This window comes from Sardina pilchardus, chromosome 16 (assembly GCF_963854185.1).
Source record: "Sardina pilchardus chromosome 16, fSarPil1.1, whole genome shotgun sequence".
Taxonomy (NCBI): Eukaryota; Metazoa; Chordata; class Actinopteri; order Clupeiformes; family Clupeidae; genus Sardina; species Sardina pilchardus.
The window spans coordinates 15,899,891-15,925,542 of record NC_085009.1 but is presented as its reverse complement, the minus strand read 5'-3'; the positions used below and the strand labels follow the sequence as shown (position 1 = coordinate 15,925,542).

The 25,652-nt window shown below is 42.3% G+C and overlaps 1 protein-coding gene across 1 annotated transcript in view; it reads left to right on the top strand.

Moving 5' to 3' along the window:
* Positions 1-25,652, top strand: part of capn1 (calpain 1) — a 68,256-nt gene that overhangs the window by 26,710 nt on the left and 15,894 nt on the right. The window contains exons 5-13 of the mRNA XM_062516320.1: positions 3,352-3,485; positions 4,388-4,556; positions 5,455-5,538; positions 5,992-6,077; positions 6,429-6,503; positions 6,769-6,929; positions 7,521-7,681; positions 7,792-7,803; positions 8,405-8,616. Of these exons, the coding sequence (XP_062372304.1) occupies positions 3,352-3,485; positions 4,388-4,556; positions 5,455-5,538; positions 5,992-6,077; positions 6,429-6,503; positions 6,769-6,929; positions 7,521-7,681; positions 7,792-7,803; positions 8,405-8,616 (1,094 nt within the window). The remainder of the gene's footprint in view (positions 1-3,351; positions 3,486-4,387; positions 4,557-5,454; positions 5,539-5,991; positions 6,078-6,428; positions 6,504-6,768; positions 6,930-7,520; positions 7,682-7,791; positions 7,804-8,404; positions 8,617-25,652) is intronic.

Below are 25,652 nucleotides of genomic sequence, written 5' to 3'. Positions count from 1 at the left end.
GCCACAATAGACATGGGTTCCCTTTCCCACCCCACTGCAGTGCCCACTGCACTTAACCCCACTGCTCACACACACACACACACACACACACACACACACACACACACACACACACACACACACACACAGTCACACACACACACACACACACACACACACACACACACACACACACACACACACACACACACACACACACACACACACACACACACACACACACTGCTGTACCCACTGCACTTAACCCCACTGCTCCTGGGAAACATGCCCCTGGTATGTGGAGCAGCATCTGGAAAACATCAGGATTATTAAACACTGTTTGCAGAGGAGTTAATGTGATTTGTTGTCTATTGTGTGCTCTGACAGAGAAATTCAAACCGGAAGCCTGCCATGTACACAATGTTGTGTCCATACTCCAGTCCATGGTGCTGTGGGTCTGTTATTTTCAGCAGAGAGGATTAGTACAGCAGTCCCTCCTGCCATGCTTCTAGAATTAGTTTGGATGGAGATGCTGACTGAAAACAGTAAAGATACACACACACACACACACACACACACACACACACACACACACACACACACACACACACACACGCACACACACACAGGTAATGGTGCAGAGCTGGGCTGAGGTGTGTATGTGTGCAAAGGATTAGGTCAGCTGTTTTTCTATTTCTGAGCGTGAGAAAGACTGAGATAAAGTGAGACAAGTAAGTAGAGTGTGAGAGAGAGAGAGAGAGAGAGAGAGAGAGAGAGAGAGGATATATTTCTGATGGTCCAAATGAGAGATGCACTTTTTAGACATATCTCAGGATTATGATTTGCATGGTACTGGAAGTGAGAAGATATGCAAGCAAATCATTTTCTAAAATATGAAATAAATAATATTGCATTGGGAACACTGACTTATTCTAGCAATCCCAAACTGTAGAACACCTTGTCGTCCTATAAATCCCAGATTGTGTGATTGAAGAATAGAGAAGAGGAGAGGAGGGAGGGATGAATAGAGGAGAAGAGAGGAGAGGAGAGAGGGAAGAATAGAGGAGAAGAGAGGAGAGGGAAGAATAGAGGAGAAGAGAGGAGAGGGAAGAATATAAAGAGGAGAGAAGGGAGGGGAGAACAGAGGAGAGAGGAGAGGAGAGAGAAGAATAGAGAAGAGGAGAGGAGGGAATGAGAAGAATAGAGGAGAAGAGAAGAGGGAATGGGGAGGAGACTGAGGTGAGAGAGACTTTGAGTTTGCCTTTCTGTTACCTCAAGCAGCCCTCTGGCCTGTGTGTGTGTGTGTGTGTGTTTGACTCCAGAGGCTGTGTGGATAACACCCGCACCACCTCACTTCTCAGATCAGTGCCCCAGAGCATGCAAATTTAACACCATCATATGTACAAACACCCATGCACACACCCATGCATGCACACACGTACTCACACACACACACACACACACACACACACACACACACACACACACACACACACACTAATAGCATATTCTTACACACACAAAGATTTAGTTGAGCACACACACTCTCAGACTTCTGTTTTCTCTCACTCACATGTCTCCTCTCTCCTCTCTCCCTCTCACTCATAGACACACATGCATGCACAAGCAGAAACCCATACAAGCATAAACACACTCTCTCGGTCTCACATTTACCACACACTCACAGAGAGACACATGCACACACACACACACACACATAGACAGAAGCACTGCGGCTTAGGCGCAAAGATTGTCCGTGCTGTGGCGTGTGAGACTCACATTCATGTTGCGTGATATTGTTGGGTAGACCTCCTTGTATCCTTGTATCCTTGTATCCTTGTACATCTCAAGGCCCAAGTAGCAGTGCTTCGCCTGTGCTTCGCCCCAATATAGTCCGAAGTCAATATCTGCCTAGGAGTTTGCCTAAACAAAACATCTGGCCAGGAGAGATTCCATTCACTATGCTAAGCTAAGCAAGCGGTGGCGCTGCTAGACTTATACAATTTATGCACAGAGGCCAACGTGCTTTTGCCCACTTATCTAACTCTAGAGGAGATGGTGAATAACCCGATTTCATAAAATTATGGCATGTTCCTAAAACACCCCAAAAACCTTTTTTTTTTCTTTTTTCTTTTTTCTTTTTTCTTTTCTTGTTTTGGATAGAAATGGCAATGGGCAGCGTCTCCCACAGATCTCCCACAGAGTGTGAGCTATTAGGAGGCCACATTTGTCATTGGGAAATGGACAAACCTTCAGCATTGCATTCAGCATTGGAACAGAGTTCATCTTTCCACATTCCGCACTGACTGTAACGTCGGGGGGGGGGGGGGGTTAAATCTCTCAGCCCCCAAGTCTGCCATCACCCACTAGACATGCCCCAGAGCACCGGGCAGCTCCACGGCCACGGCTCTGTCTGAGTGTCACTCTGGATACGCGTGCTGGTGAGCCGAGGGCCTCTGTGGGGCTCAGTGGAGCGGAAGAAGCTCACGTCCAAACATGGCGCCGGCTGGAAGTGTGTTATTAGATGATTGTGAGAAAGCCATTGTCTTTTGTATTTTTGTGAGAGCCCTGTGCCCAAGAGTGCTAAGAGGTTGAGTTATATATAGACTGTACGTGTGCTGCGTGTGTGTGTGTGTGTGTCTGTGTGTCTGTGTGTGTCTGTGTATTTTTGCGTACTTGTATATGTGTTACAGTATTGCTTTGAGAATTGTTCAACAGTCACCAAGATGGTGTCACTTCCTGGACAGTGGCCTACTATTACTACTCTTCCCCAACAGCTGCTCACAACAGTCCTCAACTTTTCTTTGTGGTAATTTATAGTGGGAAACCAGAGGGGTAGCATGTTCTTGGATCAGTATACTATACAGTATATGCTCAGACTGTGTACACTGAACATACATACTTCCTGCCTGTGTGCCATGTGTGAACCACAGCAGTGTTAGGCGTACAGGAGTGCCACCTGGTGGCTGTGTTCTGTAAGTGACTTTCTCCCCTGAGGCAAATCAACAGTGGTTTGGAGTGTAGTGAGAGATAAGCTTCCTGGGTGAACTTGGCGACTGGTGGTGTCAAGTTTCCATCTGTTTGCTATCAGGAAGAGATAACTTGAAATGACTAGGGTGAAATAAGACTTGAGCAATTTACTATGCTTGTTAAGCTTGTTATGTAAAGTATAGTATTTCATTATTAAATGAGTTGAGTGAGTGAGTGAATGAAAGATCAAATATTGATGATACGAGGGTTCTTTTATTGCTTACAGGTTCAAATAACATTTTTTTTCTTTTATCAGTGGTTTGCTCTGTTCTATTGTTGCTGCAGCACTCGTGTTTCTTTTACTGACCGCCTTTATTTCCCTCTCTGTGTGTGTGTGTGCAGTTTTGGCAGTTCGGCGAGTGGGTGGAGGTGGTGATTGACGACAGGCTGCCGGTGAAGGATGGGAAGCTGCTGTTTGTGCACTCGGCCGAGGGAGGGGAGTTCTGGAGCGCCCTGCTGGAGAAGGCCTACGCCAAGTAAGGATGGGGGATGTGTGTGTGTGTGTGTGTGTGTGTCGGGGAAGTACACCATAAAGTGCCTATCCACGATATTCCTTAGCCAACAATGGGCATCGCCATGACACCTCAGTATTCAGAATGCGGTTTTCTGTTTCCGGCGAAGCTGCATTGTATCAATTTTAACATGATGGTTGACAGTGCTTGATATATCACAACGCATGTAAAAGTAAACTTTTTTATTGGTTATATATTATGTAGTATAAAGTTAAAGCATATTCTAGTTAGCGTATTGAGAATGCACGAAGCTATAATGTAACAGAATGAACGGAAGTTGAAAACTGGCCAGATTTCCGGGTTAAGGAATAAGTGTTCAAGTGCCCTTGGGGACCCAGGCAGAAGAAGAGGCTGAATGAGGGAGTCGTATGTGGGGACAATAGGGGATAGCTTGAGTGGGAGGTTGGGGAGCGTGGCACTGGGTCTAGGTGGTCCAGCGAGTGGAGATGGAGGAGAGCTTTTTTAGAGACCACAGCAGCTGCTTAGGGTATGATGAGATGAGGAGCATAACCAAGTCCCTGGAGAGATGGGAGGTCTTTTTATAGAGGAAGGAAGAAAAAAATAGGGCAGTTTTATGAAATGGAAAGATCAAGCCTCGAGGCCAACTAAGACACGGGGAGATCAAGACGAATGGGTAAGATGATGGCGTGAGGATGTTGTTCATGTGTCTCTGCCTGCATCAGTGTTTGTGTGTGTGTGTATGTGTGTGTACGCATGTGTGTGTGTGTGCGTATCATGTGTCTGTCTGTAACTGTGTGTGTGTCACTACATATATGTGTGTATCTGTGAGGTGTGAGCATGTGTTCCAGTGTCCATGTGTGTGTGTGTGTGTGTGTGTTTACTCTCTATCTGTGTGTGCTGTGCAGACTGAATGGCTGCTATGAGGCTCTGTCAGGCGGCAGCACATCGGAGGGCTTTGAGGACTTCACGGGCGGCGTGACGGAGATGTTCGAGCTGCGCAAGGCTCCCTCCGACCTCTACAGCATCATGGGTCGAGCCATCGAGAGGGGCTCCCTCCTGGGCTGCTCCATAGACGTGAGTCTCCTTCATGTCATATTTTCTGTTGTAATATTAAACTGTTGTTCACAGAATCATATCTTGGAGACCGGTTTCAACTGCTGCCGTTTACTTGCTTGCCTGTATTCCAACGCACATGTGACATGCTCAACAGTTTTCCTCCTGTTACACCTTAACATGAAGTTCCTCTTACATGACAGTCTCCTTCACCCCCACCTCCTCTCTCACTTCCTCACTAACCCGTGTCTGCCTCCGCAAACTCTCCTCTCAGCTCCTCATTCATTTCTTCTGCCTTGCCGTCTCAGAGACTCATGGTTATCAATTCATGGGTTTCATCAGGTCCCTTTCCACAGGTGTATAAAATCAAGCAACTTGATCATCAATGCAGACTGCATGGTGCTTGATTCATACACCTGTGAAAAGGGACCTGATGAAATCCATGAATATCTTGGAAATATTTTTTCAAATCAAAGAAATCAAATCAAGAAACTTTTGTTTGTTGTACTCTGCCATGGATATGTTCCATTTTCAATTGACATAATCTGAATCAGCCTATTCATGGGATTCATCAGGTCCCCTCCCACAGGTGTATTAATCAAGAACCATGCAGTTTGCATTGATAATCAAGGTGCTTGATGTTATACACCTGTGGAAAGGAACCTGATGAAACCCATGAATAAACTAATTCATTGAAATGGTTGTTTTCATCTTATAATTAGGCCCAATCGTGACAATTATGCAAGCTTATGTACTCTGTTTATAAAGGTCATATACAGTAGGTTCTTAAAAAGTAATTGAAAAATGTTGTGAAGAGCTGTCAGTGAAAATGGTTGAGCACCTCCACAAATACTGTTGTCTTCCCTTCCCTGTCACCACCTCCCTCTGTCTCTCATCGCCTCCTTGTTCCTCTGCTTAGATCACCAGCAATCGGGACATGGAGGCTGTGACCTTCAAGAAGCTGGTGAAAGGTCACGCCTACTCGGTGACAGCTGTGGACGAGGTGAGGCAGGGCCAATATCTGGATAATTGTCCCAAAAAATTTCCACAGAGATTGTTTTAAGGATGTTGTGAATTGGAGATTGGAGGGATTGACTATCTCATTGACGCTCAGCTTCAGGTTTTTGATCAGCATACTGTGGTTCTACTCAAATACTAAAAGTATTGAAGACATCAACTAATGTAATGTGTGTTGAATAACAAAAACAACTGAGAATGCACTCTGAACCTTACAGATAATCTTGACAATCCCATCCTATAGGTTGTAAAATATGGCGTATAGGGGTAATATATATGGAAATTATTAGTTGAATAATCTTATGTTATGTAATGATCAGACGTGTGATGTTATATAATTCTGTATTTTGAGCATGTGTAATGTGTACTGTAATGCCATGCACCACACGTAGACATGTACATAATGTCATGTGGTGTAATTTGACATGATGTCCACTAGGTGGTGTACAGGGGTAATATGACTAAACTGGTGCGGATCCGTAACCCTTGGGGAGAGGTGGAGTGGACTGGAGCCTGGAGTGACAAGTAAGACACACATGTGCACAGAGGCACCCCATCTATCTATCTATCTATCTATCTATCTATCTATCTATCTATCTGTCTATCTATCTATCTATCTATCTATGTATTGATCTATCTATCTATCTATCTATCTATCTCTCTCTCTATCCACAAACCCATCAAACCATCCATGCATTCAACCATCTGTTTTTGTACAGATTCTTTTTCCTGCTCTCTGTAAAGTGACTTCCATCCATGTAATTTGTATAGTTGAATAATCAGTCGACTCCATAATTATGTAGATGACGTGTTGATGTGTTGCGATGCGGTGGTTGGCATGTTGTTCATTAAGGGTGTCAATGCTGTTGTTTGTAGCTCAAGGGAATGGGAGAGTGTGGACCGGTCAGTCAGGGGCCGGCTACAGAACCGCAGTGAGGATGGAGAGTTCTGGTGAGAAACCGACGTGTGTGTGTGTGTTGAAAGAAGGCGTGTGTGTGTGTGTGTTCTTCTCAGAGAAGCCTGCCAACTCCGAGTGAGTGATGGATAGTGCGTGTGTGTGTGTGTGTGTATTTGTGTGTGTGTATTTGTGTGTGTATATTTGTGTGTGTGTGTGTGTGTGTGTGTGTGTGTGTGTGTGTGTGTGTGTGTGTGTGTGTGTGTGTGTGTGTTTGTATCAAAAAAATGATAGACGTGTGTTTGTCTGTGTGTCCTGTAGGATGTCGTTCAGCGATTTCTTGCGAGAGTTCTCTCGTCTTGAGATCTGCAACCTGACGGCGGACGCTCTGCAGGCGTCTAACCTGAAGAAGTGGAGCACGTCGCTCTACCAGGGCGAGTGGAGGAGGGGCAGCACTGCGGGCGGATGCAGGAACTTCCCAGGTGAGACCTCAGAGCTCACACAGGTGTGTGAGGTCAGGTGAGGAGAGACAGCTAGAGGGAGTTTACCTGGAAGTTGCAAATGACAGTATTTTCAGATATTGGATGTTTTAAGATGGTTAATGATGGTTTGGGATGGTTACCACCATCATTTTGGTGTTGACCTTGTAGCCTAAACAAGTTCATTACCTGGAATACCAGAAATGTTTCAATGTCTTTTTATTGCAGCAACTTTTTTTGTTGAGGAAATATTGAGTGATCCCTTGGCAGATTGTAACTGTATTGTATCTCCTGCATCACCATTACAATTTTATTTTTCAGTTTGTTTTTGGCTTATAAGCCATTTCAAAAATGTAACAAAATCCATAGCAACTCAGTACTGTCAGGTGATGTTTCATACTTGTCTTGGACACTGATGACCTTTTAACGGTAATGCAAAATGATCAGGCGGTGTCACTGTTCACAAAGTTTACAAAGCTTCGCTTTGGCCATCACAGATTTTTTTTGGCAGATAGAAAAGCTTAGCTTACTGAAATGAATGCTCAACATTGGCCAACCTCTGAGAGATATACCTTGTGTTCCATTCCACTACAGCCACCTTCTGGATCAACCCACAGTTCAAGGTCGCACTGCAGCACCCGGATGTGGCCGGCCAATCAGATTGCAGCTTCCTGGTGGCTCTCATGCAGAAAGATCGCCGAAAGAAGCGGAGGGAGGGCAAAGACATGGAGACCATTGGATTCGCCGTCTATGAGGTACAGTTAGCCCAAAGTGCATCACTCAAGTCAATTCAATGTCTTACACATCTTTCGCATCATGACATTAAACATCATGAACATCATCACTTTTTTGTGTCTCATCACAGGTCCCAGATCAGGTATGTCCGATGTGGAGGTAGATGGAGAAGCTGGGCTCAAGGGATTTAAGCAATTTGGCACAAGTGAGAGTGGCGTTGATAGCGGATATCTATGGTACTGATTCCTCCATAGGCACGAGGCTGGAGTAGCAGTGTTACAGTAGCATCCCCTAATCCCCTTCCTTTGGCCTCTCACCCAATCAGAAGTTCATAAATACTTTGACCAGACCTAACTGTCTTATCTTCAGGCTTTCTTACCCATACTGGACTGAATATACCTAAGTGAACTAACACTAGAATGGCAGACTAAACAAAGGCAATTTTGTATATTTCATAAATCATGACATAACATTTTGAGCGTAAGTTATGCTAATAGTACTACTAATATTTCATATGATTTTTTGTTTACCATCATTTTGGCTCTGAGATCTTTGGTACATTGTGAATACATGTAAGCCTACTGTATTGATTTGTCCAATACACCAAGCAACTATGCTTTGATGACATTCAAACCAAAAAAGACCAATCAAACCAACCAATCAAATTCAGTCATCTCAAAAGACAAGGTCTTTCAAGGTTAAAGGTGACCTGATTCCTCTCTCCTCTCACCTGATATTTATAGTTCCGGGGTCGTTCGGGAGTGCACCTGAAGCGCGACTATTTCCTGACGAACGCGTCGAGTGCCCGCTCCGAGCTCTTCATCAACCTGCGCGAGGTCAGCTCTCGCTGCCGGCTGCCCGCTGGCGAGTACATCATAGTGCCCTCCACGTTCGAGCCCAACAAGGAGGCCGACTTCGTCCTCAGGGTCTTCTCAGAGAAGCCTGCCAACTCCGAGTGAGTGATGGATAGTGTGTGTCTGTGTGTTTGTATATTTAGGGCCCGAGCACCGAGGTGCGGCCACTGAAAGTGGCTGCACCGTAGGTGCAAGGCCCTATTGTTTTTGATCAGATTATTAGGGCCCGAGCACCGAGGTGCGGCCACTGAAAGTGGCTGCACCGTAGGTGCAAGGCCCTATTGTTTTTGCTCAGATTATTATTATTATTATTATTATTATTATTATACTTCTATTCCTCTTACCCTTAACTTTTTTGCCCTTTTTCACCAACTTGGCATGCTCTAAAACTCTTGAAATTTTGCAGCTACCTGTAGAATTGATGCCTCTACTGAGAGACAGACCTCTGGCCTAGGGTGTGGCTCAGGGACTCTATAGCGCCACCTAGCGCGCCGTCTACTGTGGTTGACACATACATTCACGGAAATGAACCAAATTTGGTGGACATGTGTGTTGTATTATTCTGAACAAGTTTTACATTCAAACTATATAGTGAATCTTAGAAGAATTTGAATTATGTGAGATTTTCTGATTTTTGCACATCATGTATTTTGAAATACTTCTCCTAGACGGTTTATCGAAATTATGTCATTTAAGCACTAAAATGATCTTGAGGGGTTGCCTGAGAGGAATTGCGACCAGATTTTTGAATTTCAAAAGTATATTGAAATGGCGAAGGTTTGAATCTAGGTGTCTTATAAAAGAAACAAAAAGTTGGTGTTATAGGCAGAAAACAGTGACTAATGTGGATGAAATTTGATGGAGTATTAGTTAGTGTGTTTGTAGTGACAGTCATATACAAAGTTTTGAATTTGGTGTAGTTTGTGTTTTTTAAAAGCGTATTAATGATTGTGGTGGACACAGTTTTAGCTAAAATATTTTGAAGCGAGTTGATGAATAATTATAATCATATCAACCTATGCTGCCATTTTGATTTCAACCATGTTAACAGAAAGTGAGATATTTAGGTTTATTAGGTTTTTATAGGTCTGTGTGCCTAGCCGCGCACGGTCTGGCTCCCTCACTGTTTCCCTCCCCCCACAGTTCTTTCCACCCCTCCCCTCTCTCCCAGCTGGATGTCTCTCTAACCTCCCCCGCTTTCCACATAGAGACTCAGACACAGACACAGACACACACACACACACACACACACACACACACACACACACACACACACACACACACACACACACACACACACACAGGTTTGAACCTAGGTGTCTTATAAAAGGAACAATAAGTTGGTGTTATAGGCAGAAAGCAGTGACTAATTTGGATGAAATTTAATGGAGTATTAGATAGTGTGGTTGTAGTGACAGTCACATTCAAGTTTTGATGTTGTTTGGTGTGGTTGTGATTTTGTCACTTATAATAGCATATTAATGATTGTGGTTGACACATAGTTTTACCTAAAGTATGAGATGAGTTTACACATACTAATAGTCATATTAACCTATGCTGCAATTTTGACTTTAAACACATTAACAGAAAGTGAGTTATTTAGGGTTATTTGTTTGATGCCCTAGGGAATGAAACTCAATTGTCTGTAAAAGTCTCTCACTCATTTGACATTCTGTGGTCGAGAGCACTGTCCCCGCCCACTACACCATGTGATTTGTTAGTCAGTGCAGATCCAGGCGACCCCATAGAAGTCTCAGTCAATGTAGCTCTATACACTAATCCAGCGCGAACTTTATGGGCGCTGCCATCTTGAATATCGCCATTACTGCGTGCCTGCGAGTGTGACGAGTGACACTTGCCTGTGCTTTTCAATGAAAGCATCCTGTCAGAGAATGTCTAATAAGAGATCCCGCTCATGAAAGAAAATGTCAGGTGAAAGGGAACATTGGATCAATGATGTCAGACTGTGCCAAAACTTACCAATGAAGGTAATTTTTTAACAACATAAGGTATTAAGACGTGTATTAATGACAGCTAACCTCTGCAACAGCCGCCTATGGAACCAACGGGCTAATTTCTTAGCAGCCAGTCACGCAGTAATGGCGGTTTTGTGTTACTTCCGTGTTTCGCTGGATTAGTGTATACTGAGTGTTTTCGTGGATTTATATCGTGGAAACAGTGCAATCATTTTGACTTTTTGTCTACGGAGTTATTCTTGAAAGTAAGGTAACAGTTTTGTTGAAACGCAACTTTGCAAGCTATTTGATGCGGTTCAATAAGTTGGCTAAAGCGCTCGTTTCCTCCATCTAGCTAACTCCAAGTGATGTACGTTAGTGATATGGTGTTTACTAGCTAGTTTATCTCAGCTTACAAATAGAGCCTTGATAGCCTAGGTGACAGCCTAACTGGGCCTACTGAAACATAATCCAAACTTTTGACAGTTGTAAAATGTAACGTAAAGTTCAAATGTGTCACTGTTTGGGAGTAGCCTGCCGTTTGGGAGCTAACGTTATAGCAAGGCAGGTTTTTGTCACGTTCGGTAATTAACAAGTCCCAGTGCGATAACGAACGTCAAATAGCCTACTGTAGTTGGTCTTGTTTGAAAAGGTCTAGCGGAAAACACAACAGGCACCTAGGGCCAGCCGTAGTAAATTCGACCTGGTTTTAAATCTTGGCCTAAGCTAGCTAGCTAAGCTAGCTCGCTAAGCTAGCTCGCTAACTCCAATTGATGCACGTTAGCGATATGGTGTTTACTAGTTTATTTTAGCTTACAAATAGAGCATTGATAGCCTAGGTGTCAGTTTAACTCCTGAAACATAATCCAAACTTTTGACAGATGTAAAACGTAATGAGAAGTTCAAATGTGTCACATTTTGGGAGTAGTCTACCGTTTGTGAGTGGAAGCTAGCTAATGCCTTTATTAGTGGAGGACGTAAGTTTGAAACCACAACGAACTTACTCTGCCTAACTGAAGGAGGACGTTTCTCCATGGACATCTAGAAAGCAGGAGAGAAGATGACAGAACTAGAACTGGCCGTCTGCTTAGCTTTCAATCAAGGTAAGAACATTTCCCTGCAGTGCAAGGCAGGTTAATGTTATTCAGTTGTGGTGATTAATTGCCTTTAAATTGAGTGAACCATCTATCTATTCAAAATAATCTAAACGTTTCCCCTATCTGGAAATACGTTAGTTTGGTGCCACCGATTCATATGAGCAGTCGTGCAATGTGTGTGTGATCCAAGTGAAACCATACGAGGCTAGAAACAACCATATTTTTCAAACGATTGATTCCTGCAACTAATACATGCAAACAGCATAGGCAGACTGCCTAATCCTAGTTTTTGAAACGATTGAAGATGGTATGAACATAGTTTATCCCTTTGCATGCGTTTGCAAACATGCTCTGGGTAGACTTCAAAACGTTTGTTTTATTATTTGATCTGCCATCACTAAGCCTAGTTAAATTAGGCTATAGGCCTATGCATTAATAACCCTTGCCTATGATGGACTGAGAAATTTGCTGTCGACGTTAGGCATGAAACGGTAGGCTCAAATTATTTATTTAAAAGACGTAATTTATGAAGTTGTTGTTGGCTTTGCCACGCGTTCGCATCCAGTTTGACGTGTCCGGATTTTCCGATAATGACAGCAATCTCGTGATGGCAATATTGACTTTTAATTTCTGCGCGTGTAAGCTAGTCTAGGCTACAGTGCCAGAAGTTAGCTGTGACAGACTAGCCTACTGGTTTTCATAGTTTTAGCCACAAAGCCTGTCTACCCTAGGTCAACTGAATTGTTTAGTTATCACCTTGGCATTTCGCGTTTTTCCAGCCTTATCTCCGTGCGCCCCATGTCATTCAAGACGTCATTCAAAACATATTTCGGGATAGCCATCTCACTGAGAAAACGTATGACGACAGTGCTAAGAGATTAACACATTGGCATGCTTGGTAAACTTGTCTTGCACATAATATTGAGCTGATTTTTTTTAGTGAAAATGGCCTGTAGCATTGTGCTGATAGATGAAAAAAGTCGCCTATTTAAAGGCACAGTTTGAATTTTAATCCTAGCTCTCCATTTAGTGTGTGCACTTGAACAAATGATGTAGCTTATAACAGTAGGGCCAGACATTTGTTTTTAGGAGGAAAGGTGATGGACATATTACTTTGGAAGGATAGGGAGTGGTGCAATTTGATTTTCTTTGGAACTTAAATATCATCAAGCAACCTCTTCAAACAGCATCAATATATCAATAGGCCTATTCACTATTATATTGTACAGGACTAGAGCTAGAGGACTAAGGGGGTAGGCTATATGTTATCAAGTAGGTCTATATTAAAACATGTAGTCAACATTATAACTTTATGTTGGTTTAAGTGAAAACAAAGCATGTCATGAACTAGGAAAATCCATGGTTCTACATCATTGTTGGCAAAATGATCATGATAGCTGCCCTACATATTTCAGCCATATCTGGTTTAGTCTTGAGTAGGCCTAGGCTACTTTGCTATAAATTAGTCGTAGACTTATTACAATATAGTCTATGTATATCTATATATATCGAGGGCTGAGAACCACAGGGGCGTAGGGATGGGTATTGATAAGTTTTTATCAATATCGATGGCATTATCGATTCTGTCTATCAATCCAATTCCTTATCAATTCTCTTATCGATTCCCAAAAAATGTAGGTGCACCCACATTTTTCATTGCATCGCCTTTAACGCCAAAAGGTCACCTTTTATCGCTCTCCTTTCATATAATGTGAATGATTTTTTAACAATAAGGCGTAGAAAAAGCTTGTCTTTACTTAAAACACAATAAGGAATATACATATTCTTTATAAAGAAGTATAAAGATGTAGGCTATATATGGCCTACAGTGTGTATATATATAATATAATATAATTCTTTAAATATTCTAATCTATAACCTACTACTGACATTTCTGATATTCATGACATTCATGACTATTCATATTACAACTCTGCCTCTTTAATTCAGCTGTCGGCTTGAAGCCTCAAATTGTAAACAAAGTAGCATAGTTGGCTAGCTTATTATAGTCTACTGGTTGGACTGTTCAGTTTCCCCACGTGTGTTTAAGTTGCAAGGTAGGCTAATACTTTGTCTCCTTGGGACAGGCCCTTTTGAGTCTTAGAGTTGGAAAACATTGAGATGATCAGTCAACTTGAATGCAAAAGTTTGAATCAAATTTGTGCAGTAGCCTACGCTATGATGCTAACCGAAATTAATTATAATGTCGCTAGTTGTCTTCTATGCGTCATTGCTTTTCACGATTGTGAATGTGCATGTCGAGGGACGGGTGTCGCGCACGAGAGAGGGAGAGGGAGAGAGAGAGAGAGCGGGCCAAGGGGGTTACTTATATACAGTTTGGCAAAGTTGCACGCATAGTCTACAATTAAAACTTGTGAAGGAAACGTATGCTTTCACCCGAGCAGCGTCAGGTGCACCTAGAATTATTTTCAGGCATAGGCTACTCTTAAACATTTTGGGCGCATATGCACTCTGGAGCCCTGGACCGGGCAACGTTAGCACCCCTCCGTAGTCTGTCAAACACATGACACTCTTGGAGCTTAATCCCATGCTTCACGGACAAATGTTTTAACATACTGCTGGTATTACTACCCTTACACGATTTGACTTGTAGTATGAGTCGTCGCAGAGGGCGTGTAGTAACACAAAATTTCAGGAAAACCGGAAAAGGTCCGACGTCATGCAGGCTGAGGGAATCGTTAAGGGAATCGATAACAAAAAAGACGTACGATGTCGATGGAATTGATAAGTTAAACCCGGTTCCAAGACGGAACCGGTTATCGATGCCCAACCCTACAGGGGCGTAAGTGACATTTCACCAACTTTACAATAGAGCCAAAACAAATCTAACTGCTTATGTTCACAGTTAAAGACCTGGGTCATTCCGTGTCAAATCACCCAGTGCCGGAAAGTGACCCTCTCCGAAAAAATCTGAAATAAATCACAGGTGTTTGTAGACTAGACCTATGCACAAATCTGAAATAGTATACCTGGATCATTAATGGTTTAAAATCTACAGCCCTTTGAAGCTTCAAGTCATTTTAAGCATTGTGGTGAACAATCCTTTTTGGTCAACTTGCAACATTATTGGTTCTTTTGGTATTTCACACACATCAGTGAAACTATGTGAATGGAAGCACATTTTCCTGTTGAATTAAGAAATCTAATCAGATGAGACGTGTCTTGTGTAATGTCCCCTCTGCAAAGCTCTGAAAATAGCTATAAATTCATTATGTGAAAAGACATCATCACTTTTGAAGGCTTCTCATTCGAAAGGTATGTGCCACAAATTTCATCAGGTTTTTTCCCCACTCATATATGGACTATAAGGTCATGTCCATGCATCAACTTTGGTTGTAATCGTTGTCATATTGTCAGAGCATTTTGTTTTAATTGGGCTTGATTTTCAAAAAGCCCATTTTCGTCCTATCATTTCACCATGTGGACAGTTAACAGGATTTTTTTTAATTTTACCATAACACATTCTGTCTGTGAGGATCATCTGTTCAAAATTTGGGCTTGTTGCTGAGTTTCTTTATTGGAGATATGATTTTTGGAAAATATTCTCTATAAATCCACTGAACTTGCATTGGATCTGCAGTACCACTTTGCACCACATGGGGTGCTCTTTTAATACAATGGAAGTCAATGGAAGAGTAAGAGTTTCACTTGTTTGCTGCACATATCCAATCTAAACACACATTTTATGGTTCATAGTTGAATTTCTCCAAGTAATGATTGCAACATGAACAACATACTACTCATAAGTAAATCTTATTTAGCTAAATAAACTGATCAAGCAAAATATACACACATAAGACTGACTGATCATACAGTACATGCAGCAAGAGGATTTAGCTTGCCATCTTTGTAACAGTTTTCTACACCACCATAGAAGTTGGAAAATGAAAGTCATCAACATATTCAAGAAAAAAGGGGTTTCAAGAATTCAGTGCATTGTCAGATGCAGAAAAAGCGTCAGATGCCGTTCATTTCACTTGATGAAGATGACCATGCATGTTTCCATCACATAAAAGTATTCATCAAAAGGTATGAGGGCTCAAAACGCTATTGCCTGGATCCAAGACGCATTCATGAAAAAGAGATAACTCATCAAGTATCTTTTTAAAATACCTGACAAAACAATATTTTTTTCTGCATCCGGCAATGCACTGCATTTAAGAACCCCCCCCCCCCCCCTTTTTTTTAATGTTCCTTCATGACATTCATTTTCCCACTTCTTTCCCAGATAACATGGAAACAAACCACTGATCCACCTTGATGCTCTTTGTCTCTCACAGAGGACTGCATACCAAGCATATAGGCCCCTTCTCAACCTCTCTCCTCAACTCTGGAGGAAGGTCCTCCAGGCTCATTCCCACTGATCTAACTAACACTGGATATGCTATCCTATTGTTGCCGCCCCATCATTCTTTATCTATATCAGTGGGAACTGCCAAAGATGGCAATTATGCTAAATCCTCTTGCTGCATGTATGATGACCAGTCAGTCTTATGTGTGTATAATTTGCTTGATCCGCTAATTTTCTCTAAATAAGATTTATTTATGAGTAGTATGTTGCTCATGTTGCAATAATTACTTGGAGAAATTCAACTATGAACCATAAAATCTGTGTTTAGATAGATTGGATATGTGCAGCAAACAAGTTAATCTCTTACTCTTCCATTGACTTCCATTGTATTAAAAGAGCACCCCATGTGGTGCAAAGTGGTACTGCAGAGAGAATGCGAGTTCAGTGGATTTATAGAGAATATTTTCCAAAAATCATATCTCCAATAAATTAACTCAGCAACAAGCCCAAATTTTGATCAGATGATCCTCACAGACAGAATGTGTTATGGTAAAATTTAAAAAAAATCCTGTTAACTGTCCACATGGTGAAATGATAGGACGAAAATGGGCTTTTTGAAAATCAAGCCCAATTAAAACAAAATGCTCTGACAATATGACAACGATTACAACCAAAGTTGATGCATGGACATGACCTTATAGTCCATATATGAGTGGGGAAAAAACCTGATGAAATTTGTGGCACATACCTTTCGAATGAGAAGCCTTCAAAAGTGATGATGTCTTTTCACATAATGAATTTATAGCTATTTTCAGAGCTTTGCAGAGGGGACATTACACAAGACACCTCTCATCTGATTAGATTTCTTAATTCAACAGGAAAATGTGCTTCCATTCACATAGTTTCACTGATGTGTGTGAAATACCAAAAGAACCAATAATGTTGCAAGTTGACCAAAAAGGATTGTTCACCACAATGCTTAAAATGACTTGAAGCTTCAAAGGGCTGTAGTTTTTAAACCATTAGCGATCCAGACATACTATTTAAGATTTATGCATAGGTTTAGTCTACAAACACCTGTGATTTATTTCAGATTTTTTGGGGGAGGGTCACTTTCCAAATGTAGCTGAAATTGGGTGATTTGACACGGAATGACCCACCTTTGGTTTTTGTTTTAGTCAATCATTTAATATTTATAAATATTTTACTTCTATAATTGTGTCAGCTAAAAAGAGCTCATCAAGAGCTTTCAGGTGATGTATATAACTCAATTTTGACCAAAATGTCACTTACGCAACTGCCCCTTTGGTTCTCAGCCCTCGATATATGTTATAATGTTTATATGTATCACAGTTTATAAACAGTTCTCATAAAAGTCATCTGATGTTATCATTTAAGGGGTCATTTTTGAAAACTTTCTCCTGAGGGTGCTGGGTATATTTTCCTCTTTTTTGTCCTTTGCCAATCACACCCCTGAAATATGGTGTGAATCAATCTCATCGAGTGCTGTCATTAAGAAAAAGAACAAGGAAACTTGATATGACAGGGCAGCAAACACTCATTTTCTATGCCCCATTCAGTTAACCTAATGATAGTTGCTGGTTCAGTATTCGGCTAAGGTTGTATCAAATTTCCTGGTTCTTTATCCTACAGTGACCTCAAACAACAGGGCTTTGAATTTGTTCACACACAATTTCAATACTGGAAAACTGGTCTTGAAAGTCCTTAAAAAGTGCTTGAATTTGGCCATGACAATGGTGTACAAAACCTGTGCATGTAAATTTAACGGTCTATCGTAGCAATAACAGCAACATTTTCTTTTATTTGGACTTCGAAAAGACTTTTTATGAGGAACATTTAAAACCCTTGAACTAATAAAGTAAATTAAGTGAGAGGAAGTGTGCGGACCTTTTACTCTTTTTTTGAACATTTAAAACCCTACAATTTATCTTCGTGGCAGAAGGCGTACTTTAGAAATTTCACAGACAAAATTGTTTTTGCTACCCCTAGTCAGAGACAAAGCTCTGGTCTAGGGTGTGGCTTAGGGACTCTATAGTGCCACCTAGCAGATTGTGTTGTGGTTGACGTGTACATTCACGAAAATGAAGCAAATTTGGTGGTTTTACGTGTTATTGGTGTCGCTACTGAAAGATAGAGCTCTGGCCTAGGGTGTGGCTTAAAGGGATATTCCGCCATTTTTGGAAATACGCTCATTTTCCACCTCCCCTCGAGCAAAACAATCGATATTTACCTTGTTCCCGTTCATCCAGCCATTCTGTGAGTCTGGCGATACAACTTTTAGCTTCAGCCTAGCATAGATCATTGAATCGGATTAGACCATTAGCTTCTCGCCTGCTAGCTTCATGTTTAAAAGTGACTAAGATTTCTGGTAATTTTCCCATTTAAAACGTGTCTCCTCTCAAGTTAGAAAGTGCAATAAGACCAACTGAAAATGAAACCTGGCGTTTTTCTAGGCTGATTTGACATGGAACTACACTCTCATCTGGCGTAATAATCAAGGCAACTTGCAAACGTACTGAAGGCGCAGTGATATCGTACACAGCATCTGAAAATAGTCCCCATAGACAACAAGCAGTAGTAGTGCCAGTAGGTTGCAAGTTGCCTTGATTATTACGCCAGATGAGAGTGTAGTTCCATGTCAAATCAGCCTAGAAAAACGCCAGGTTTCATTTTCAGTTGGTCTTATTGCACTTTCTAACTTGAGAGGAGACACGTTTTAAATGGGAAAATTACCAGAAATCTTAGTCACTTTTAAACATGAAGCTAGCAGGCGAGAAGCTAATGGTCTAATCCGATTCAATGATCTATGCTAGGCTGGAGCTAAAAGTTGTATCGCCAGACTCACAGAATGGCTGGATGAACGGGAACAAGGTAAATATCGATTGTTTTGCTCGAGGGGAGGTGGAAAATGAGTGTATTTCCAAAAATGGCGGAATATCCCTTTAAGGACTAAGCGCCACCTAGTTTGTTGTCTGTTGTGGTTGACGTGTACATTCATGAAAATGAACCAAATTTATTGGACTTCTTTCGTATTGCTATCGCTAGTCAGAAAAGGATCTCAGGCCTAGGGTGTGGCTTAGGGACTCTATAGCGCCACCTAGCGTGTTGTCTGTTGTGGTTGACACATATATTCACGAAAATTAGTCACATTTGGTGGGCATGTGTGTTATTGCTACAGCTAGTCAGGGACAGAGCTCTGGCCTAGGGTTTGGCATAGGGACTCTATAGTGCCACCTAGCACGTTGTCTTTTATGGTTGACACATACATTGACACAATTAGGTAGGCTTGTGTGTTATTGCTACCGCTAGTCAGGGACAGAGCTCTGGCCTAGGGTGTCGCTTAGGTACTCTATAGTGCCACCTAGCATGTTGTCTTTTGTGGTTGACACATATATTCACAAAAATGAACCAAATTTAGTGGGCATGTATGTTGCTCATGCACAGGCACACCAACCCACACATGTTGCTTTGTTAGATTCCGAAATGTCACAGGTCTCCGCACCGCAGGTGCTCGGGCCCGCCATCGCCGCTTGCGGCTATATTTAGGGCCCGAGCACCGAGGTGCGGCCACTGAAAGTGGCTGCACCGTAGGTGCAAGGCCCTATTGTTTCTGCTCAGATTATTATTATTATTATTATTATTATTATTATTCTTTTTCCGTCTTACCTGTTTTTTTTTTTTCACCAATTTGGCATGCTCTAAAACTCTTGTAATTTGGCAGCCATTTGTAGAATTGCAATCGAAACTCAGAGACAGAGCTTTGGCCTAGGGTGTGGCTCAGGGACTCTATAGCGCCACCTAGCGCGGTTTCCGTTGTGTTTGACACATACATGCACGAAAATGAACCAAATTTGGTGGACATGTGTTATGTATGAATCTGAACAATTTTTACATTTACACTCTATAGTAAATATTCAAAGAATTTGAGTTATGGTTATGATTATGAATTTTGCACATCATGTATTTTGAAATACTTCTCCTAGACGGTTTATCGAAATTATGTCATTTAAGCACTAAAATGATCTTGAGGGGTTGCCCGAGAGGAATTGCGACCAGATTTTTGAATTTCAAAAGTATATTGAAATGGCGAAGGTTTGAATCTAGGTGTCTTATAAAAGAAACAAAAAGTTGGTGTTATAGGCAGAAAACAGTGACTAATTTGGATGAAATTTGATGGAGTATTAGTTAGTGTGTTTGTAGTGACAGTCATATACAAAGTTTTGAATTTGGTGTTGTTTGTGATTTTTAAAAGCGCATTAATGATTGTGGTGGACACAGTTTTAGCTAAAATATTTTGAAGCGAGTTGATGAATAATAATAATCATATTAACCTATGCTGCAATTTTGACTTTAACCATATTAACAGAAAGTGAGTTATTTAGGTTTTCTTATGAGGATGGCTCTGTGTTACGATCTTTTCTCATCCGCGCCTTCATGTTGGTCCTGTTACACACACACAGAACCACATTTAACCGCACACACATTACACACGCGCAAGCTTTCCAGAGAGTTACGCACACACATGGCATCCCCCTTGACCCCTCTGCTTCCCTCCCTCTCTCTCTTTCTATCTCTCTCTCTATCTTAGCCCCATGCCCCCCCCCTCCCTCATTTGCATACCGACCCCCCACACACTCTCTCACCCATCCCCCATGCCTCTCTGGTGGTGGTAAGAAGGCCAACAGATGATAACCCAACTTGAGGATGAGAGAAGGCACCACAATCCTGCAACTTATTTGCCATGTGTGTGTGTGACAACACCTTGGTTAATAGATCTTAAACTTTCCTTAATATTAGACAATGATTAAAGAAGGCTTAAGAACGCTCTGTCGGGTTGTCTGTTGTGGTTGACACATACATTCACAAAAATGAACCAAATTTGATGGGCTTGTGTGTTATTGCTATCTCTAGTCAGAGACAGAGCTCTGGCCTAGGGTGTGGCTAAGGGACTCTATAGCGCCACCTAGCGCATTGCCTGTTGTGGTTGACACATACATTCACGAAAATTAACCAGATTTGATGGGCTTGTGTGTTAACCCTATTGCTAGTCAGAGACAAACTCTGGCCAAAGGTGTGGCTTAGGGACTCTATAGCGCCATCTAGAGCATTGTTTGTTGTGGTTGACACAAACATTCACAAAAATGAACCAAATTTGGTGGGCTTGTGTGTTATTGCTGCCGCTAGATAAAAACAGAGCTCTTGCCTCGGGTGTGGCTTAGGGACTCTATAGCGCCACCTAGCGCATTGCCTGTTGTGGTTGACACGTACATTCACGAAAATTAACCAAATTTTATGGGCTTGTGTGTTATTCCTATTGCTAGTCAGAGACAGAGCTCTGGCCAAAGGTCTGACTTAGGGACTCTATAGCGCCACCTAGAGCATTGTTTGTTGTGGCTGACACAAACATTGACAAAAATGAACCACATTTGGTGGGCTTGAGTGTTATTGCTGCCGCTAGATAAAGACAGAGCTCTGGCCTCGGGTGTGGCTTAGGGACTCCATAGCGCCACCTAGCGCATTGTCTGTTGTGGTTGACACGTACATTCACGAAAATGAACCAAATTTGGTGGGCATATTTGCTACAGCTATTCAGAGACAGAGCTCTGGCCGAGGGTGTGGCTTAGGGACTCTATAACGCCACCTAGTGTGTTACCTGTTGTGGTTGACATATACATTCACGAAAATGAATCAAATTTGGTGAGCTTGTGTGTTATTACTGCCGCAAGTCAGAAACAGAGCTCTGGCCTAGGGTGTGGCTTAGGGAGTCTATAGCGCCACCTAGCGCATTGTCTGTTGTGGTTGATACATTCACGAAAATGAGCCACATTTGGTGGGCATGTGTGTTATTGCTACCGCTAGTCAGGGATAGAGCTCTGGCCTAGGGTGTGGCTTAGGGACTCTATAGCGCCACCTAGCACATTGTCTGTTGTGGTTGACACATACATTGATGAAAATGAACCACATTTGGTGGGCTTCTGTGTTATTGCTATCGCTAGACAGAGACAGAGCTCTGGTCTAGGGTGTAGCTTAGGGATTCTATAGCGCCACCTAGTGCATAGTTTGTTGAGGTTGACACATACATTCATGAAAATGAACCAAATTTGGTGGACTTGTGCGTCATTGCTATCGTTAGTCAGAGACAGAGCTCTGGCATAGGGTGCGGCTTAGGGACTCTATAGCGCCACATAGCATGTTGTCTGTTGTGATTGAAACATATATTCACAAAAAATAACCAAATTTAGTGGGCATGTGTGTTGCTCAGGCACATGGCCACCAACCCACACATGTTGCTTTGTTAGATCCCGAAATGTCACACGTCCGCACCGCAGGTGCTCGGGCCCGCCATCGCCGCTTGCGGCTATATTTCTTATTATTCTCTCTTCGTCTTATCCCGTGCGGCCCTTTTTCACCAACTTGGCATGCTCCAAAACTCTTGTAATTTGGCAGCTACATGTGGAGTTCCCGTGGCTACTCAGAGACAGAGCTCTAGCCTAGGGTGTGGCTCAGGGACTCTATAGCGCCACCTAGAATAGTTGTCTGTTGTGGTTGACACATACATTCACGGAAATGGCCCAGATTTGGTGGGCATATGTGTTGTATAAATCTGAACAAGTTTTACATTTAAACAATATAGTGAATCTTAGAAGAATTTGAGTTATGATTATGATTATGATTTTTGCACGTCAAGTATTTTGAAACACTTCTCCTAGACGGTTTATCGAAATCATGTCATTTAGGCACTAAAATGATCTTGAGGGATTGCCCGAGAGGAATTGCGAACAGATTTTTGAATTTGTGAAGTATATCGAAATGGCGAAGGTTGGAATTATGGCGTTTTATTAAGAAACAGGAAGTTGGTGTTTTAGGCAGAAAAAAGATTATAAATTGGATGTAATTTGGCAGCTACACGTGAAATTGCTTCTGCTAGTCAGAGACAGACCTCTGGCCTAAGGTGTGGCTTTGGGACTCTATAGCGCCACCTAGCAGCACGTTATCTGTTGTGGTTGACACAAACATTCACGGAAATGAACCAAATTTGGTGGACTTGTGTGTTATTGCTATGGCTAGTCAGAGACAGAGCTTTGGCATAGGGTGTGGCGTAGGGACTCTATAGCGCCACCTACTGCGTTGTCTGTTGTGGTTGACACAAACATTCACAAAAATTAACCAAATTTGGTGGGCTTGTGTGTTATTGCTATCGGTAGTCAGAGACAGAGCTCTGGCCTTGGGTGTGGCTTAGGGACTCTATAGCGCCACCTAGTGCTTTGTCTGTTGTGGTTGACACAAACATTCACGAAAATGAACCAAATTTGGTGGACTTGTGTTATTGCTATGGCTAGTCAGAGACAGAGCTTTGGCATAGGGTGTAGCGTAAGGACTCTATAGCGCCACCTAGTGTGTTGTCTCTTGTGGTTGACACAAACATTCACGAAAATGAACCAAATTTGGTGGACTTGTGTGTTATTGCTATGGCTAGTCAGAGACAGAGCTTTGGCATAGGGTGTAGCGTTAGGACTCTATAGCGCCACCTAGTATGTTGTCTCTTGTGGTTGACACAAACATTCACCAAAATGAACCAAATTTGGTGGGCATGTGTGTTATTGCTAAAGTTATTCAGAGACAGAGCTCTGGCCTCGGGTGTGGCTTAGAGACTCTATAGCGCCACCTAGTGCATTGTCTGTTGTGGTTGACACATACATTCACGAAAATGAACCAAATTTGGTTGTCATATGTGTTATTGCTATAGCTATTCAGAGACAGTGCTCTGGCCAAGGGTGTCTTAGGGACTGTATAGCGCCACCTAGCGCATTGTCTGTTGTTGTTGACACACATTCACGAAAATGAACCAAATTTGGTGGGCTTGTGCGTTACTGCTATCGATAGTCAGAGATAGAGCTCTGGCCTTCGGTGTGGCTTAGGGACTCTATAGCGCCACCTAGCGCATTGTCTGTTGTGGTTGACACGTACATTCACCCAAATGAACCAAATTTGGTGGGCATGTGTGTTATTGCTATAGTTATTCAGAGACAGAGCTCTGGCCTCGGTTGTGGCTTAGGGACTCTATAGCGCCACCTAGTGCATTGTCTGCTGTGATTGACACATACATTCACGAAAATGAACCAAATTTGGTTAGCATATGTGTTATTGCTATAGCTATTCAGAGACACGATCTGGCCTAGGGTGTGGCTTAGGGACTCTATAGCGCCACCTAGCGCGTTGTCTGTTGTGGTTGACACGTACATTCAGGAAAATTGACCAAATTTGGTGGGCATGTGTGTTGCTCATGCACATGCCCACCAACATGCACATGTTGCTTTGATAGATTCCGAAATGTCAAAGGTCTCCGCACCGCAGGTGCTCGGGCCCGCCATCGCCGCTTGCGGCTATATTTAGGGCCCGAGCACCGAGGTGCGGCCGCTGTAGCAGCGGCTGCACCGTAGGTGCAAGGCCCTATTGTTTTTGCTCAGATTATTCTTCTTCTTATTATTATTCTTATTATTCTCTTTTCCTCTTAGCCCGTGCGGCCCTTTTTCACCAACTTGGCATGCTCCAAAACTCTTGTAATTTGGTAGCTACATGTGGAATTACCGTCGCTACTCAAAGACAGAGCTCTGGCCACGGGTGTGGCTCAGGGACTCTATAGCGCCACCTAGAGCGTTTTCTGTTGTGTTTGACACACACATGCACGAAAATGAACCAAATTTGGTGGGCATGTGTGTTGTATTAATCCGAACAACTTTTACATTGAAACTATATAGTAAATATTAAAAGAATTTGAATTATGTGAGATTTTCTGATTTTTGCACATCATGTATTTTGAAACACTTCTCCTAGACGGTTTGTCGAAATCATGTCATTTTAGCAGTAAAATGATCTTGAGGGGTTGCCCAAGAGAAATTGCGAACAGATTTTTGAATTTCAAAAGTATATCGAAATGGCGAAGGTTTGAACCTAGGTGTCTTATAAAAGGAACAAAAAGTTGGTGTTATAGGCAGAAAACAGTGACTAATTTGGATGAAATTTGATGGAGTATTAGTTAGTGTGTTTGTAGTGACAGTCATATACAAAGTTTTGAATTTGGTGTTGTTTGTGATTTTTAAAAGCGCATTAATGATTGTGGTGGACACAGTTTTAGCTAAAATATTTTGAAGCGAGTTGATGAATAATGATAATCATATCAACCTATGCTGCAATTTCGACGTAAACCACATTAACAGAAAGTGAGTTATTTAGGTTTTCATATGACTATGGTCTCTCCTATCCGCTCCTTGCTGCCCGCGCGTGTTACACACAGAACTACCTAGCCGCTCCCTCACTGTGGCTCACCCACTCTCCCCCTCCTTGTTTCTTTCCTTCCCCCCACAGTTATTCACACTTTCCCCTCTCTCCCAGCTGGATGTCTCTCTCTCCTCCCCCGCTCTCCACACAGAGACACAGACACAGACACAGACACAGACACACACACACACACACACACACACACACACACACACACACACACACACACACACAGAGTCAAGAATGACAGTGTGATGCAAAGTAAAAGGTAAAAAAAAGATCATGTGAATAAAGATTTTATTCAGGTTAAGTCATTTTTGTGATTGAATTGGGGACTGACTGAGTAAGACCCAAGTTCTAATCCTCATAAAAATTTGTCTTTGCCTTGTGTGTTGCCACCTCTAGTCTGAGACAGAGCCCTGGCCTAGCGTGTGGCTTAGTGACTCCTGGTCACTCACTCACTCACTCACTCA